Source organism: Cebus imitator, unplaced genomic scaffold, assembly GCF_001604975.1.
Source record: "Cebus imitator isolate Cc_AM_T3 unplaced genomic scaffold, Cebus_imitator-1.0 Scaffold204, whole genome shotgun sequence".
In the NCBI taxonomy this organism is placed as follows: Eukaryota; Metazoa; Chordata; class Mammalia; order Primates; family Cebidae; genus Cebus; species Cebus imitator.
In genome coordinates, this window is record NW_016107519.1 from 3,487,162 (window position 1) to 3,504,041 (window position 16,880).

At 40.5% G+C, this 16,880-nt stretch overlaps 1 protein-coding gene across 1 annotated transcript in view; it reads right to left on the bottom strand.

Moving 5' to 3' along the window:
* Positions 1–341: 341 nt before the first annotated feature.
* Positions 342–16,880, bottom strand: part of PARP4 (poly(ADP-ribose) polymerase family member 4) — a 95,314-nt gene continuing 78,775 nt past the window's right edge. The window contains exons 31-34 of the mRNA XM_017548224.2: positions 12,255–13,313; positions 9,779–9,878; positions 5,024–5,156; positions 342–734 (exon numbers count right to left, since the gene is read on the bottom strand). Of these exons, the coding sequence (XP_017403713.1) occupies positions 539–734; positions 5,024–5,156; positions 9,779–9,878; positions 12,255–13,313 (1,488 nt within the window). The 3' untranslated portion in view covers positions 342–538. The remainder of the gene's footprint in view (positions 735–5,023; positions 5,157–9,778; positions 9,879–12,254; positions 13,314–16,880) is intronic.

Here is a 16,880-nt window from a genome sequence, read left to right on the forward strand (position 1 = left end):
AACAAGAGGCTGGGCGCAGTGGCTGGTGCCTGTAATCCCAGCACTTTGGGAGACTGAGGTGGGTAGATTACCTGAGGTCAGGAGTTAGACACCAGCCTGGGCAATGTGGTAAAACCCTGTCTCTACTAAAAACACAAAAAATTAGCTGAGTGTGGTGGCAGGCACCTATAATCCCAGCTACTCGGGAGGCTGAGGCAGAAGAATCGCTTGAACCCGGGAGGCGGAGGTTACAGTGAGCTGAGATCACGCCATTAGATTCCAGTCTGGATAACAAGAGCAAAACTCCATCTCAGAAATAATAAATCAATAAATAAAACAAAAAACACTGAAACACAGAAAACTGTAGTATTGTAAGTTTCATTTTATTATTGCTTGTTAGTTGATTAAAGTAATTCTGCTTCCACTTACTTTATTTTTAAAGAGATTAATTGCTACACTGAATAAAACCTTAATGAAGTTTCATTATAAGTATCTATCAACATTTGATTATTTTCTACATAGAAGCAGGTAAAAAGTTTAAAATTCAGTTTCATTTGATTTAGCCTTGACTGTAATGAAGGACTCTATGAAGAGGGGACGCAGTGTTTATGGGCTGGAGTCCCAGCAGCTGCTTGGTGGCAGAGTCCCAGTCTTTCCCCAGTTCAAGCCGGGGGCAGATTGATGGGTACTGTCCTTCAGTTCTTCTTACCCATTCACTTGCTTTCTCTATTGCCTCAAAAGCCCAGGGAATATTCCTAGATTAAAACAAATAAATGTTTCAGATATCAGAATATAATTACATATGAAATACTACATTTAAACCCATCACATTATATCAGACAAAATGATTCTGCCAAAAATTAAGATATTTAATAAAAGCAGTTCTCCTTGATATCTTGTGGAAGTTCTACCCGTCTGACCTTGAACTTATGTACTGCGTTGTCAAGTGTCCTATGCCCATCATTTCCTGGCTTCCATGTGCCTCTGGGCATCTCTGCTGTGTGCAGGACAGCTCAAGTTCCAGCCTCTTTACAGCTGTTTATGGCTGTCCCCTTTCCATGGTTCTGAATCGAAATCCTATCCATTCTTCATGCACAAACTCAAGTACTATTTTACAAATGAGGCGTCTGTTTCTCTCTCCTTCCCGCTGTACCAACTTGATTGGGTACCTTCAGAATATCTGAGAGTCACCCATGAAACTGGCGTATATTCAGTTGTGTCATGTAAACCAGGAACAACTTGGTAGAATACGCATATAAAGCCAAGTCTGTGTCCACTAAATGGTGTAGAATATTTGAGACTGTTGAATATTCAATATTTAAAATCTTTTTTTTTTTTTTTTGAGACAGAGTTTCGCTCTGTCACCAGGCTGAAGTGCAGTGGTGCGATCTCAGCTCACTGCAACCTCCAATTCCCTGGTTCAAGCGATTCTCCTGCCTCAGTCTCCTGAGTAGCTGGGACTACAGGTGCATGCAACCACGCCCAGCTAATTTTTGTACTTTTAGTAGAGATGGGGTCCCACCATGTTGGCCAGGCTGGTCTTGATCTCCTGCCCTAATGATCCACCCGTCTCAGCCTCCCAAAGTGATCACAGGCGTGAGCCCCCACACCCGGCCTAAAATCATTTTGTCTTATGTATTAAAGTGCCAACAAACTATTTTGCTAACACAATAGCAGTAATGTAGTAAGAGCAATATGCTGTCGTATACTTGATCAGTTTTGAAAATCTTACTTTAATACTTTGTGATATTACAGTTCAAAAGCAGGTTCAAAGTTTATACTTGTTCTAACAGCTATAATTGGAAATGATCTAAATAGAATAAGTACTTCTTTGGATATGTCTATTAAGTCAAATACTAATTTTTCAGTACCATCTCCTAGCTGTTCAAAGTGTTTTTTTCTTTGATATTCATTTAATTAATTCTCTTGACAAGTGGCATTGGTTTATTTTAAAATAAAATACCCAAAATAGGCCAGTGCAGTGGTTCACTCTTGTAATCCCAGAACTTTGAGAGGCCAGTGTGGGCAGATCACTTGAGGTCAGGAGTTTGAGACCAGCCTGGCCAACATGGCAAAACCTCATCTCTACAAAAAATATAAAAATTAGCTGGGCATGGTGGTGTACACCTGTAATCCCAGCTACTTGGGAGGCTAAGGCAAGAGAATTGCTTGAACCTGGGAGGGGGAGGTTGCACTGAGCTGAGATCACGCCACTGCACTCCAGCCTGGGCAACAGAATGAGATCCTATTTCAAAACAAAAAGAAATTAAAAAAAAAAAAAGAAAATCCTCAAAATAGAAAAAAAAGAATAAATTCTAATTTTTCTTAAGGTATTGTTTTGGCAAAAAAATGAGAAGGTATTGCTTTTTAAAAAATTGAAGTATAAATTACATATAGTAAATTATGATTTTCTTTTTTACAGAGTCTCACGGGAGTGCAGTGGCACAATCACAACTCGTTGCAGCCTTGACCTCCTGGGCTCAAGTAATCCCTCCACCTCAGTTCCCAAGTAGTCACACACTATCACACTCAGCTAATTTTAATTTTTTGTAGAGACAGGGTCTTGATATGTTGTCCAGGCTGGTCTTAAACGCCTGGATGCAAGCAATCCTCCGGCCTTGGTATCCCAAAGTGCTTGGATTATAGGTGTGAGCCACAGTGCCCAGCAATGCCTGGGTAATTAAAAAAAGGTTTTTGTAGAGATGAGGGTCTTCTTGGTTACCTAGGCTGGTCTTAAACTCCTGGACTTGATCTTGCTGGGCTCAAGTGATCTTCCCATCTCAGCCTCCCAAAGTACTTGGATTACAGGCATGAGCCAATGGGCCTAGCCCAGAACTTCCTGAACACCTGTTTTGTGTTTGAGAACTTTTTTTAAATCATGACACTTAAAAAATAGTTATCAATATTTCTTTAATATAATAAAATATCCCTAGGTAGTGTTTAATTTTCCCTGTCTCATTATTTAAAATGCAGTGGGTTTTGGTCAAATCAGGATCTAAACAAGTTGGTTGGTATGTCTCTAAAAGTTTATTTTATAGGTTCCACTCCTCAGCCCTTTTTTTCTCTTGCCATTTATTTCCCCACATTCCAGACTTTGCTGACTGCATTTCCATGGTGTCATGTAACATGTTTCTCTATTCTCTGATCTAATTCAAATTTAGAATTCAAAGGGTTTAATTTAACTTCTTTGATTTTACGCATATTACTTTCTAACAATATTAATATCTACCTCCTATTTTACAAATCAAAAGTATTATTAACACCATGGCTACTCCCAGTGAGATTTCTTTGTAATATTTTTTAATCCTTAGGCACTATCCCACTACGGAAGTATAGTCAAATTATGTACTATGTTGTTTTTTTCTTCAAGACGGAGTCTCACTGTGTTGTCCAGGCTGAAGTGCAGTGGTGCAATCTCAGCTCACTGCAATCTCTGCCTTCTGGGTTCAAACGAATCTCCTGCCTCAGCCTCCTGAGTAGCTGGGATTACAGGTGTGCTCTACCACACACAGCTAATTTTTGTATTTTTAGTAGAGATAGGGTTTCACCATGTTTCTCAGGCTGGTCTCAAACTCCAGACCTTGTGATCTACCCGCCTTGGCCTCCCAAAGTGCTGGGATTACAGGCATGGGCCACCACACCTGGCCTATGTACTATGCTTTAAAGTTACCTTAAATTAATTGCCAGGCTGGGCATGGTGGCTCATGCCTGTAATTCCAGCACTCTGGGAGGCTGAGGTGGGAGGACTGCTTGAGCTCAGGAGTTCGAGACCAGCCTGGGCAACATGGTGAAGCCCTGTCTTTACAAAAAATACAAAAATTAGCAGGGCATGGCGGTGCATGCATGTAGTCCCAGCTACTCAGGAGGCTGAGGTGGGAGGATGGCTTGAGCCCAGGAGATGGAGGTTGCAGTGAGCTGAGATTGCACCACTGCACTCCAGGCTGGGTGATAGAGTCAGACTTTGTCTTAATAAATAAATAAATCTTATCCATTATTATGTAAAATATTTACATAGCTTCAAAGTCAAAACTGCAAAACAAAGTACACTATGAGAGCCCTAGCTTTCATCCTTGTGCCCTCTACCAAACACCCCTCATAATAATATTTTTATTAGTTTGATTAGTTTTCCCCTTATCTTGCCTTTAAAAGAACATAAACCAATTGCATGTGTATGTATATGTGTATGTATATACTTATATACGTATATATGTCAGAGGGATCCTACTCTGATCATGCCCCTGTCACCATAGGGTGAGGGGTCTGCAGGGACAAGAGAATGTGCTCACCCCAGAGCCCATATCCTCCTTTTCAGACCCTGTACCTCCAGTATCCCTGACCACATGGCCCTGAGTCCACTTCCAGGGTCTTCCCTGGATCTGCCATCCCGAGTTTGAACTGTGCTGCTATCTCACTCGTGCTGCAAGGTGGCTGGGTGAGGGGGCACTGGCATGGGGTCTGAATGGCATTTTGATGAGTGGGGTGTGGTATTCATGTGTGCATGCAAGGCCTCTTAGGGTGCTAGGGGTCAGCCAAGGGCTGAATTTGAACCTGGCCTTCCAGGTGGTTAGGAAGTTGTATTTGCCAAGGTAGGAAATTAGGATACTTTTAATCTAATAGGTTGCTAGTTTGATTTATAACTTTTAGATACTTAGACATATAGTATGTGGGTTTCCATTTGTATTCTTGTCCCAGGTGCTGTCATTGTTGGGAACACGGCTGGACCCAACAGTTATATTGTGGGTCTTCTGGAGGCCCCAGGGATCAGCACACTGCAGTGAAGAGCCCCACATCAGGAGCCAGAAGTGCCAGGCTCCAGCGGGAGCTGCACTGAAAATCTCTAAGCCCATTTCCTGTCCAGCCCAAGGTTCAAATACCACATCAGCCCTGCCCGCCACAGGAGACTCTGGGCAAGCTGTCACCTGCAAACAAATTCTCTTCCTACATACTTATGAAGTAGTCTACACATGTCAGCTAATTCCCTATAGCTGTTTGCACGAATTGTTGAAAATATAAATAAGTTGCATAATACTATAGTTAAAGCCACCTGAAAACTGAAGCATCATCCAGTTTCATCAGTGATTTGAACACTATTCCCTCTTTTTCCAACCTGGTGCAAATAAACTGTAGTACCAGCATTGTGGCAATTAGGTCCAGGAGATGTTCTCTTCCTTTTACACCTAAAGGGAAAAAACTCCATTAGGTCTGTTGGAAACTCTGCATCTCAAACTGTGCCTGTTTATAAAATTCCCATTAAAGAATTATAATACAGTTAAATCACGGTACATAAGCAGATCGTGAAACTTTCTAATACTCTTCAAGGTCCTTAATTAGCCTGCTATTTAAGTGAAAAATGAGGATGGTTGGAACATGTGCCCATCATATTATCCTGATGGCTGTCAGGAAACGGAACTGTATCCAGAGTGCCCCTCGCTTGCCATCTTCAATAATCAGGGAGCCAGGAAGTACAATGAAAGAAATCTAGTGTTTAGGCTCCTGTTACAATTAGCTTAGAAGAGTACACCTACATATTCAACAGATAAATAACAAATATGACCAATTACATCAGGGTATCAAATTATTTCTAGTGATTAGTACCTACAGGTATCCAAATCAAGGTATTTTACTATATTATGAAATCTCAAAATTGAAAAATGAATGTTTACATGTGTTGAACTCAGAATTAACTCATTTTTGTTTAAAAAATTCAGGCTTCATTTTTTTTTTTTTTTTTTTTTTTTTTAGAAATAGGGGCTCACTCTGTCACACTGGAGTGCAGTGGTGGGTGTGATCAGAGCTCACCATAACCTCCAAGTCCTGGGCTCACATGATCCTCCTACTTTGGCCTCCCAAAGTGTTGACATTATAGGCATGAACCACAGCACCCAACCAAAAATGGTTTTAGGGAAGAAAAAAAACCCCAAATCTTTGTCTTATAATTAAGAATATAAAATTACTTTTTTTTTGAGTAAAGACAAAAGGACCTGGCATGGTATGCACATATCTGCATTTACACCATTAATTTTAAATCCTTGAGGTACCTAAAACTGCTCATAAGAGGGCTTTTATTAAATAATATAATGTTCTTAATAGGAGAAAAAGGAATTGAAAAAATTTTTAAAAACAAAACGAAAAAACCCAATCCACTGTCCTAAAAAAAATCAATGGAGACAAAAGAAGTTGAATTTGCTGGATTCTTTTGTGGCTTTTTTTGGGTATTATTTACAAAATGTTAGACTAATTTTTAAGCAATATTAATAATAAGCAACATAGGACTCCAAGAATAATATAATAAACTGATAAATATAAATAAATAAAATAGTTTATAAATAGATAAATAAACTGATAAAATGCCTAATGTGTATCAGCATTATTTAAAAAACAAATTCAGAAAGAGAAGGGATGATAAAAGAGAAACGAAGAGAATAAAAGACCAAGTTGGGTACAGAGATATGAAAACAAGTCAGAGGAAAAAAATCAGAGAGGTTGAGACTCTACGTAGAGAAAGAAAGGCAGAAAAGCACACACTAAAAGAAAAATAACACAGATAATGCGGAGAAATACAGAGAAACACAGGAAAAGCCCATGGAAAAGGTACATCCGTGAATCTCATCTCAATTTTCTCCAGTTTTCCTCTGGTTTCTTGGGCCGCTCCTTCTCAGTGTCTCTGCTGTTTTCTGTCCTGTCTCAACACTAAACGCTGCTGTCCTGCAGCCTGGTTCTAGCACCTGCTCTGCTCAGACCACCCTCTCTTTGGGTGACCTCATCCAGAGCCAGGCTTTAAATACTACTGACATTGCGAATTCTCCCAGTCTTTTCCAATTCTGACCTCTTCCCTGAGCTCTAGCCTCACATGACAATATATTTATCTTGAATTTTTATTTCACTCTGTCACCTAGGCTGGAGTGCAGTGGCACAATCACGGCTCACTGTAGCCTCAACGTCCCAGGGCTCAGGTGATCCTCCCAACTCAGCCTCCCAAGTAGCTGGACCACAGGTGCACAATACCATGCCTGGCCAATTTTTGTATTTTTTGTAGAGATGGGGTTTCATCATGTTGGCCAGGCTGGTCTCGAAATCCTTGGCTAAAGTGATCTGTCCTGTTTGGCCTCCCAAAGTGCAGGCATTACAGGTATAAGCCACCATGCCCAGCCTGTCTTTGGTTTTCAACAGTTTGACTCTGGCCTATCTGACTTTTTTCAGACAAGTACAAAAATGACCACATTTAGATAGGCCAAAATCTTATCTACTTATCAGATTTTTTTCTCTGACTTGTTTTTATATCTCTGTACTTGGAGTTCTACTGAGTTTCTTGGATCTAGAAGATGCTGTCTTTGATCAATTTTACAAAAGTGTTCAAATATTTTTCTGTCTACCCTTTCACCTTCTGAAACTCCAGCAACACAAATGTTAAGCCTTTTGATATCATTCCACAATCTTGGCTCCTCTGTTCTTTTTTCATTCTATTTTTTTCTTTCTGTATTTCAGTTTAGATAAGTTTATTGAGTACATTATAAATTGAATTAAATGATTTTTTTCCTGTTGTGTCCATTCTGTTGTTAAGCTCATTCAATGAACTTTTCATTGCATATATTATATTTTCCAGTTCTAGGATTTTCATTTGGTTCTTCTTTATAGTTTCCAGCTATTTGCTATGACCCTGTCATTTGTTCACCCATTCAATCCTTTTCTGGTACGTCAATCCCTCACTATATTTTTAATAGCAGTTTTAAAGTCTGTGTCTGGGTCATCTGTGGGTCAGCATTTATAGCCCACTTTCCCCTTGATCACAAGTCATATTGTCTTGCTTCTTCATATGTTATCAAATTGTCATTCTATACCGAACATTAAAACGATACCTTGTAGAGACTATCAGTTATGCTATCTTATATGCTATCTTACTCTAAAGAGTATTCAGTTGTGTTCTGTGTAGCTTTGTTTTAGGCTTTATTAGGATGGGTCTATTTTAGCATATCCCTTTGTCCTTGGGTATAGTCCTTGATCATGAGATTTGATCCGTATGACCCTTTTATGGTTTCAGCGGAAGGATATTTATAAAGTCTCTCTAATCTGGTGCAATTTTAACTCTAAACTCTGGCCAGTACTAGGCAGCAGCTGAAATCTCTGCTTAGCTCTGTAGCTTCCCAGCTGTTGCTTTTTTCCTGAATTCCTTGAGGTTACACCCTGTATATGTGCATGTAGGTTAGAGAGAGCCACGGATCTGAGGGGTATTTGGATGCAGATTGGAGAGCTTCCTGCTTTATGGTTCCCTCCTTTATAGGATTTTAATCCTTAATTTCCAGCCACTTTGGCAACCTCAAACTCCAACCCCGTGTCCTCATCCTGTTAAGACTTTCTGTTTTAGTTCTAACCTCCCATTGTGTCTCATGAGCTGAGAAGTGCCTTTAGGTGACAAGCTGGATACATGTGGAGCTCACCTAGTTTGCTTTCTTTCTTTCAGATTATGTTCACTGTAGTTTCTGCCTGTTTTTGATTATTCTCCTGGCCTTCAAAGAATGGTTTTAAATATTTTATTCAAAGTTAATAACTGTTATTGGCAGGAGAGTTAGTCAGATACAGGTTCTTCTATTATTCCAGGAACAAGCACTCACTCCTCATGTAAATTGTCATCACCCTTTTCTGGCTTAGTGCAGGTCAAACAGGCTATGCATTTGCCCACCTAGCCTGGAATATGAAAACTCTGACATTTTAGAGATGAAGGTGGGGCAGTGAGACACTACTGTTCTATCTGTCCATGAATATTGACTAGTTGTTTAATAATGTATATTTAAAAAAAATCTCCAGGCTGGGCACGGTGGCTCACGCCTATAATCTCAACACTTTGGGAGGCTGAGGTGGGCAGATTGCTTTGAGCTCACAAGTTCAAGATCAGACTGGACAACATGGTGAAAGCCCACCTCTACCAAAAAATACAAAAATCAGTAGGGCATGATGGCAGATGCCTGTAGTCCCAGCTACACAGGAGGCTTAGGTGGGAGGATCCCTTGAGCCTGGGACGTGAAGGTTGCAGTGAGCCAAGATGGTACCACTGCACTCCAGCCTGGGCAATGGAGCCAGACCTTGTCTAAAAACAAACAAACAAACAAACACAACTCCTCTCCTGAGGCTACATTTGACCTTCAAACCACTTGCTGGGTCAAGGATGCTCAGGACTTCCTCGCCTATTCCCTTTGTTGTCATGATAGGAAGCAGATCCGGAGGTTGAACAACTGCCTCTGGCAGAGGCTGGCTAGGTGCTCATCAGAGCTGCTTTCTCCTCCTGGACACACAGCTTAACAGTACATGCCTTTGTACATGGATGGGGCTATATGACTAGTGTTCTTCCTCTTGTCTAGCAGGGGGATGATGCCAGAGTAATCTTCATTCTTCTCTCTTATCATGATAATTTTAAAGACACATATTGAAGACGGTGGAGCCACAATATGGAAGGAGTCAAGGTCTCTAAAAGACTGCATAAGTGGAACTTTCTTCCTGACCAATATTTGACTGTGATACGGACAAGAAAGTAATCTTTGATGATGTTAAGCTACTGATTTTTTTTTTTTATAGCAGTCGGTGCTATTTATGCTAATAAATTTGAATAGACAATATCCTAATTAGTGGTACAAATATGACTAGAAACCCATCTCCCATTTCCTTTGATGGTTAAATATAATTCCATTCAAATATAACTTTCATAATTATTACATTAATATACTGGTTTACAAAATAGTTTATAACAGGAGCATGCTTATGAATGAATGAAAATAATGCCTTAATAAATCAAATGATAGTGACTTACCTAGAGACTGAATGCCTTTTTCTTGAAGAAAGCTGTGCAAAGCATTTGTATTAAGATTTAATATAAATCCCAGTTCTGGGGTAAGTTTCCAGAAGCCATCCTACAAAATTAAGAAAACAAATTTAAGTTATTGACATTTTATCACATAAGAAGTTACGTAGTGGGGCAGCAAGAGGGACAAAGGTTGAAAAACCTATGTTCACTACTCGGAGTGGGCAGCAAGATAATTAGAGGCCCAAACCTCAGCACCACAGAGTATGGCCATGTAATAAACCTGCACATGTATCCCTGCATCTAAAATAAAATTTTAACAAAGTAAATAATAAAAGAAGTTATGTGATAAATAAAATAAGTGTTCATTTATTTAACTTCAGTTAATTAAGGCATTTCTAAAATTTTTATTACTGTAAAATCAAGTTCTCCATATACTAGCGACATAGTATTGTTCGAAACTTTATAAATGTTATATGAACACTATGTATCTGATGGCATTTATAAAAAGTGTGGAAAGAGGCTCATGTGTAGAGGTTTTTAAAAACGGTACTTTTTTTCTTCTAGCAATGCTTTATTTCATGTTTTATGGATACATAATACCTGCACGTATTTTGGGGTACACATATTTTGATATATGCATAGAATGTGAAATAATCAGGTCAGGCTATTTAGGATCTCCATCACCTTGAACATTTATCACTTCTTTGTGTTGGCAACATTTCAAATATTTTCTTCTAGCTATTCGGATGTATACCATGTACTGTTAACTATAGTCATCCTATTGCATTAACAACTCCAATGAGCACTGAATCAGTATTTCCAAACTGTTAAATAGCAGTTTGGAAATGATTCCCTCTTTAAAAAAAAACCACTTTGTTGAAATAAGATTGCCACACAAAATGTCACTGTATTTAATGTATACAACTTGATGTACAGGTAAGTGTACACCCCTGAAACCATCACTTCAATGCTATAAACTTAGTCACCACTTCCAGAACTTTTCTTCTTCCCCTTTTGTTTTGTTTTGTTCCATTGCGTGGAAAGAGCACTTAACATAAGACAGACCTCTTAGCAAATGTTTAAGTATACCATATCGGATTGTTAATCATAGGCCCTGTATTATATAGTAGATCTCCAGCATGATTCCTTTTGTTTACCATAACAACGTACCCTGATGTAGTCTGAAATATGACAATGACAGTTTTTTTCTAAGTATAAAATTGTTATATTATACATGTACTTTAAAAGTACCTTCCTTTAATCCCCGCCCCCATCCACCACATCATCTGCCTGCCCCATCCCATGCATAGGAGAGTGTGCTGAGCCTGAGCTTGGGGATATTAACCTCAAAGAAGACAGAATCCAGGCCTTTGGGAAACTAACATACGGAGCAGAAAGCAGGGTGCAGCCATAGGCAGGAACACAGGCTGAAGGATCTTTGGCAATAATTTGACAAATGACAGCAGTGATAATATGTGCCAGCCTACAGAGAATTGGTACCAGGTGCTGTTCTTTTATATGTTTAGCCACTTCCTGTGGAGCACTATTGTCACCCCCACATTGCAGATGAGAACACGGAAGCACAGAAAGGTTAAGCAAGTTGTCTAAAGTCACACAGCTAACAAGCAACAGAGTCAGGAGTGGCCATGGGATCCACACTCTCGCCCATCTGCAGTATGCTCCTCGCAGGCTTTCACGTGTACTGTCTCAAGGAGGGAAGCGGGCAGCCGTGATTATCCTGTTTAAACCTCAAACCCATTCTCTGAAGTAGACACTATCATTATCCCCACTGTATGGGTGAGGAAACTGAGGCTCACACACGTTATCTGACTTGCCCCAAATCACGAAGTGGGCTGGGACTTATACTTAGTTTTATGTTATATCAAGGCTTTTCCATTTCACTAAATTACTTTACATCAAAACAAGTAATTGCAGATGGAAGATTGGGTCTTAGTCCCAGTGCAGGTGCCAAATTTACAGGGTGTTTATTAGCTTAACAAATGGAATGATAAGCTCTAACACAATATACATGTTGAGTAACATCCATACTCCCACGATCCCATGTGAAAAGATTTAGAGTATATGTACAAGTGCTTGTGCTCTACTTCACAAGGGGAAATTTATATGGATTGCAATCCATTAGTTCTAGAATCTAGGAAATGAAGATCTCACCCCATCATCTGTTCAGGGATGTTCATTTTCATGTGAGGAACAGCAACATTCACCAGCATGAGGCTCTGGTCTCATGTTGGTGAGGAAACACCAGCCAGCATCAAGCACACTGTTTTGTTCAGCTGTCTGCTTTGTTTTGCAGCAAGAGTTCACCCATGAAGGAAGCAGTATGATTTACACCCCAGTGCACAAGCCCCTTACTTCAGTACAGACTGACGAGAGACAGTTCCTTGACCAACTGCTTTGAGTAGCACTGTTCTAAACTAGGAAGCCAGCAAACCACAGATCTAAGGAGAAATAAGACACATACCTCTGTCTGTAGACCGAGGAGTTCTGTCCAAGGCACAGCATCCAGCCAGCGTTGTGTGCACACTATTTCATCCTCCTCTATTCCTTCCAGCAAGCACGGGGTACTGTCAACTGTTGTGTCACTAAGTATTTGTAAATAGCCACAACTTGTAGGTTCTTCTGATAGCTCAACACTTTCAAAAGTTTCAGAACTTTGAAAACAAAAGTCAAGCCACTGACTTCCTTCGAGACTGCCCACTGATTTATCTTGAACAGAGAGATCTGCTGAGGACAGATGGTAACGAGCCTGAGGTACAACTACTGGCAGCCCGTCGGTGGTACTTAAAGAGGCTGGGGAAGGTTGCAAATGAAAAGGAGAGGAAACAGAGGGCTGATAAGACCCAAAACCTTTGATGGGACCAGGGTCTGTAGGAAGAGAGGAATGAAGCTGGGGAGAATCCAGCTCAGGGAAGGTGCCAGAAAGAGGCCTGGTCATAAGGCCCCCGAGAGGTTTCAGTGGAGCAGACTGTGTGGAGAGCAATGAGCTCCTTCTACGAGGAAGGCCACAGAAGGGTTGAAAAGGTGGGTTCTGAGGAGGCCCTATGGGACAAGACAGGGACTGCGGGATGCAGTCAGCACCACTGCGAGCCACAGGGCCGTTTCTGAACTCAGATGCATCAAACTGTCTGGGTGGAGCAGCAAAACCCAAACTAGGTAACTGAGGAAATGAGGCGAGAGGCATGGAAGCAGGACTGTGAGAGCGGGCAGCCTGGAAAAAAGAGGAACCACAGACTGGAGCAGAAAAACCAAAAAGGCTGGAAGGAGATGTTTGCAGTGAACTGACTTTCTTAAATAGTGGCTCAGTTGCTGCTGGTTTTAATGACGGTGTCCAACTTAAATCTAATAGCTTTTCCTCATCTCCATGTTCCACATTTGATGCGAAACCCTGTACTACAGCTAAACCATCCTTTTCAAAATCTTCAGAAACTTGTGACTTAGATAATTTCATTTTTCTTTTAGACGAACATTTTTTTCGTTTGCATGAAAATACTTCTTGCCACTCAGAGGATGCTAAAAGAGGCTGCCCAGAAGAAAGAATTATTAATGTAAGGGGAAAACACAAAATAAAAAGAACAATCAAGCAAACATTCTTCCTGGCACTTGACTTTCCACCCATCAGGCAATTGCTCATCCAGAATCAGGGCTCATCAATATGAACTGAGATGTTGAAAATAACACCAGTGCTGGGCACGGCGGCTCACACCTGTAATCCTAGCACTTTGGGAGGCTGAGGAGGAAGGATCACTTGAGGCTAGGAGTCTGAGACCAGCTTGGGTGACATGGCGAGATTCTATCTCTACAAAAAAGAAAAAATTAGCCAGGTATAGTGGCTTCCGCCTGCAGTCCCAGCCACTTGGGAGGCTGAGGCAGGAGTGCTTGAGCCTGGGAGGCTGAGGCAGCTACAAGTGCAGATTTGCACTACTGCTCTCCAGCCTGGGTGCGAGAGCAGTACTCTGTCTCAAAAAAAAAAAAAAAGGAAAGAAAATAACACCACTGAGATATTCAAAATCATTTCAGTACAAGGCTCTCTTTTCTAGATGTGAAAGCTGAGACCTGGAGAGAATATCAGCTATCAGTATATTGAAAGACCTTCTCTCCTAGTTCTTAGAATTGTGGAATTTTGAATACCCCTTGTTTTACACATGAGGAAACGGAGGAGCACAGAAGTGACTTGCCCGAGGTTCACAATGAGCAGTGTCATCATGTGTGAGTTAGGCCTGAAATAAGAGAGTCATTTGAAGTAAATTATTCCATCTTTTATGCTGTTTTATGGCAATATTAAGAAAATGAAAAAATGGAAAAACACTATCAAAAGCTTTGTTTTTATTTCTTTATTTTTTTTGAGACAGGGTCTTGCTCTGTTGCCTGAGGCTGGAGTGCAATGGTACAATCACAACTCACTACAGCCTCAAACTCCTGGGCTCAAGAGATCCTCTCACCTCAGCCTCCTCAGTAGCTGGGACTACGGGCATATGCCACCACGCCCAGCTAATTTTTACTTTTATTTATTTTTATTTTTAATTTTTTTTAAAGATGGGGTTTCCCATATTGGTCAGGCTGGTCTTGAACTCCTGACCTCAGGTGATCCGCCTGCCTCAGCCTCCCAAAGAGCAGGGATTACAGACGTAAGCCATCGCGCCTGGCTCCAGCTAATTTTTAAATTATTCTTTTGTAGAGATGCGGTCTCGCTATGTTGACAGACTGGTTTTGAACTCCTGGGCTCAAGTCATCCTCTCAGCTCGGCCTCTCAAAGTTCTAGGATTATAGGCACGAGACACTCTTTCCATCCAAAAGCTTTAAAGTAATTAAATGAACATATAATTATACCAGAATATGAACAATATCTATGTAAAACCAATTTTGAGGGATGCTATATTACTATTATTGTCCCAATTTAAATGTAAAAAGTGTTCCTTCCAGAAGCTGCAATGTAAGTCAAATCCAGTTTTGCATGGATGACAAGTCCTTGATATCTTTGAGATAATTAGCCTGTAATTTTACCTGTGAATAATAACTATTTTAAAAAGGAGTAGTCCTTTCCCAGCTCAGTCAAATTTCAAGTAAACACCTGAATAATTAATATCATAGAAGATATGAAAAGACACACTTAAAAATATTTAAAAATAATGCTTATCTGGTTTAATTTATATATATATATATATATTTTATTGTTCTTTAGGTTCTGGGGTACATGTGAAGAACATGCAGGATTGTTGCATAGGTACATACATGACAATGTGGTTTGCTGCCTCCATCCCCAACACCTATATCTGGCCTTACTCCCTGTGTTATCCCTCCCCAACTCCCTACCCCCACTGTCCCTCTATCTGGTTAAATTTTTAAAAATTAGAGAAGCAAACTGAAAAAGGCCAATAGTGATGAACTAGACCTATCAGATATTAAAGTCTCTTATAAAATTACAGTAATTCTAGTAGATGAATCAATCAAACAGAGTAGATAAGTCCAGCAATAGCTCCTAAAACATGAGAATTACTAGATTAAAAAGGTGGCATTTCAAGTTAATAGGAGAAAAAGTAGTAGCCATCTGGAAAAGAATAAAGTTGGTTCCATATCTCTTATCCTATGCCAAATTTCAATCAGGTGAAAAATTAAATGTAAACATAAAAACATAAAACTATTTAAAGAAATAAAGGGAAAATACAAAAATTAGCCGGATGTGGTGGCACGCACCTGCAATCTCAGCTACTTGGAAGATGAGGCCAGAGAACTGCTTGAACCCAGGAGGCGGAGGTTGCAGTGGGCCGAGATCGTGCCACTATACCCTAGCTTGGGCAACAGAGTGAAACTCCGTCTCAAAAAAAAAAAAAAAAAAAAAAAAAAAAAAAAAAAAAAAAAAAAAAAAAAAAAAAAAAAAAAAAAGGAAGTCTCCCTCCAAACCCAAGCCCACTTGTCAGCTTTCTGACACATCTGTTTGGGAAACAGTGCCCATTTCAGACACCCTGGCTAATAATAACTACAGCTAATATTTGTTGAATGTCTGTCATGAGCTAGACATGTTCTAATGGTCTTAGGATGTTTCACAACCACCTAAGGCTGATTTTATTGCTCTCCCACTAGAGCATTCATTAGGACTGGAGCACTGGGAAGGTCAAGTCCCGCAGAGCCGAGTGTGGGCTGGGGTTCAGACCTGAGCACTAGGCCACAGCACCTGTGATCTTAACTACTCTATTTTACTGACTTCCATTATCTACCTTTTGTGATCTTTGCCAACCTGACAGAGTTAAAAAAGAAAAAGGAATCTCACGGCAGTTTACATTTTAACTTCTTTTAGCAACAAGGTGGCACATCCTTCATATATTATTTCCTTATTTATGATCAAATGCTCACTCTGTTGCCCAGGCTGGACTGTAGTGGTGCCACTTTGGCTCACTGCAACCTCTGCCTCCTGGGTTCAAACATCCTCCCACCTTAGCCTCCTGAGTAGCTGGGATTACAGGCACGCTCCATCACACCCAGTTAATTTTTGTATTTTTTGTAGGGACAGAGTTTCACCACGTTGCCCAGGCTGGTTTTGAACTTCTGGGCTCAAGCCATCTGCTGTCTCGGCCTCCCAAAGTGCTGGGATTATAGGCGTGAGCCACTGCGCCTGGTCTAAAAAACTTTTTGTAGAGATAGGTCTCACTTTGTTGCCCAGGCTGGTCTCAAACTCCTGGGCTGAAGTGATTTTTCCCACCTCAGCCTCCCAAAGTGCTGGGATTACAAGCATGAATTACAGTGCCTGACCAGATTTTAAATTCTTAAATTTTGGAAATTTTAGTTTTTTAACCTAGAGACCTAAGAGTGTTGTCAGCGCTACCTTGTTCCTTTGCTCTTGAATTTGTCTTCCAATTTTCATTTAAGCCTCATCTTCCCTTTCCCTTTCCTTCTTTCCTCCCTTCTTCCCTCCCTCCCTGCCTCTCTCTCTCTCTTTCTCCCCCCCGCAATCTAGGCTCACTGCAACCTCCACCTCCCAGGTTCAAGCAATTCTCCTGCCTCAGTCTCCTGAGGATCTGGGATTGCAGGCATGCACCACCATACCTGGCTAATTTTGTATTTTTAGTAGAGATGGGGTTTCTCCATGTTGGTC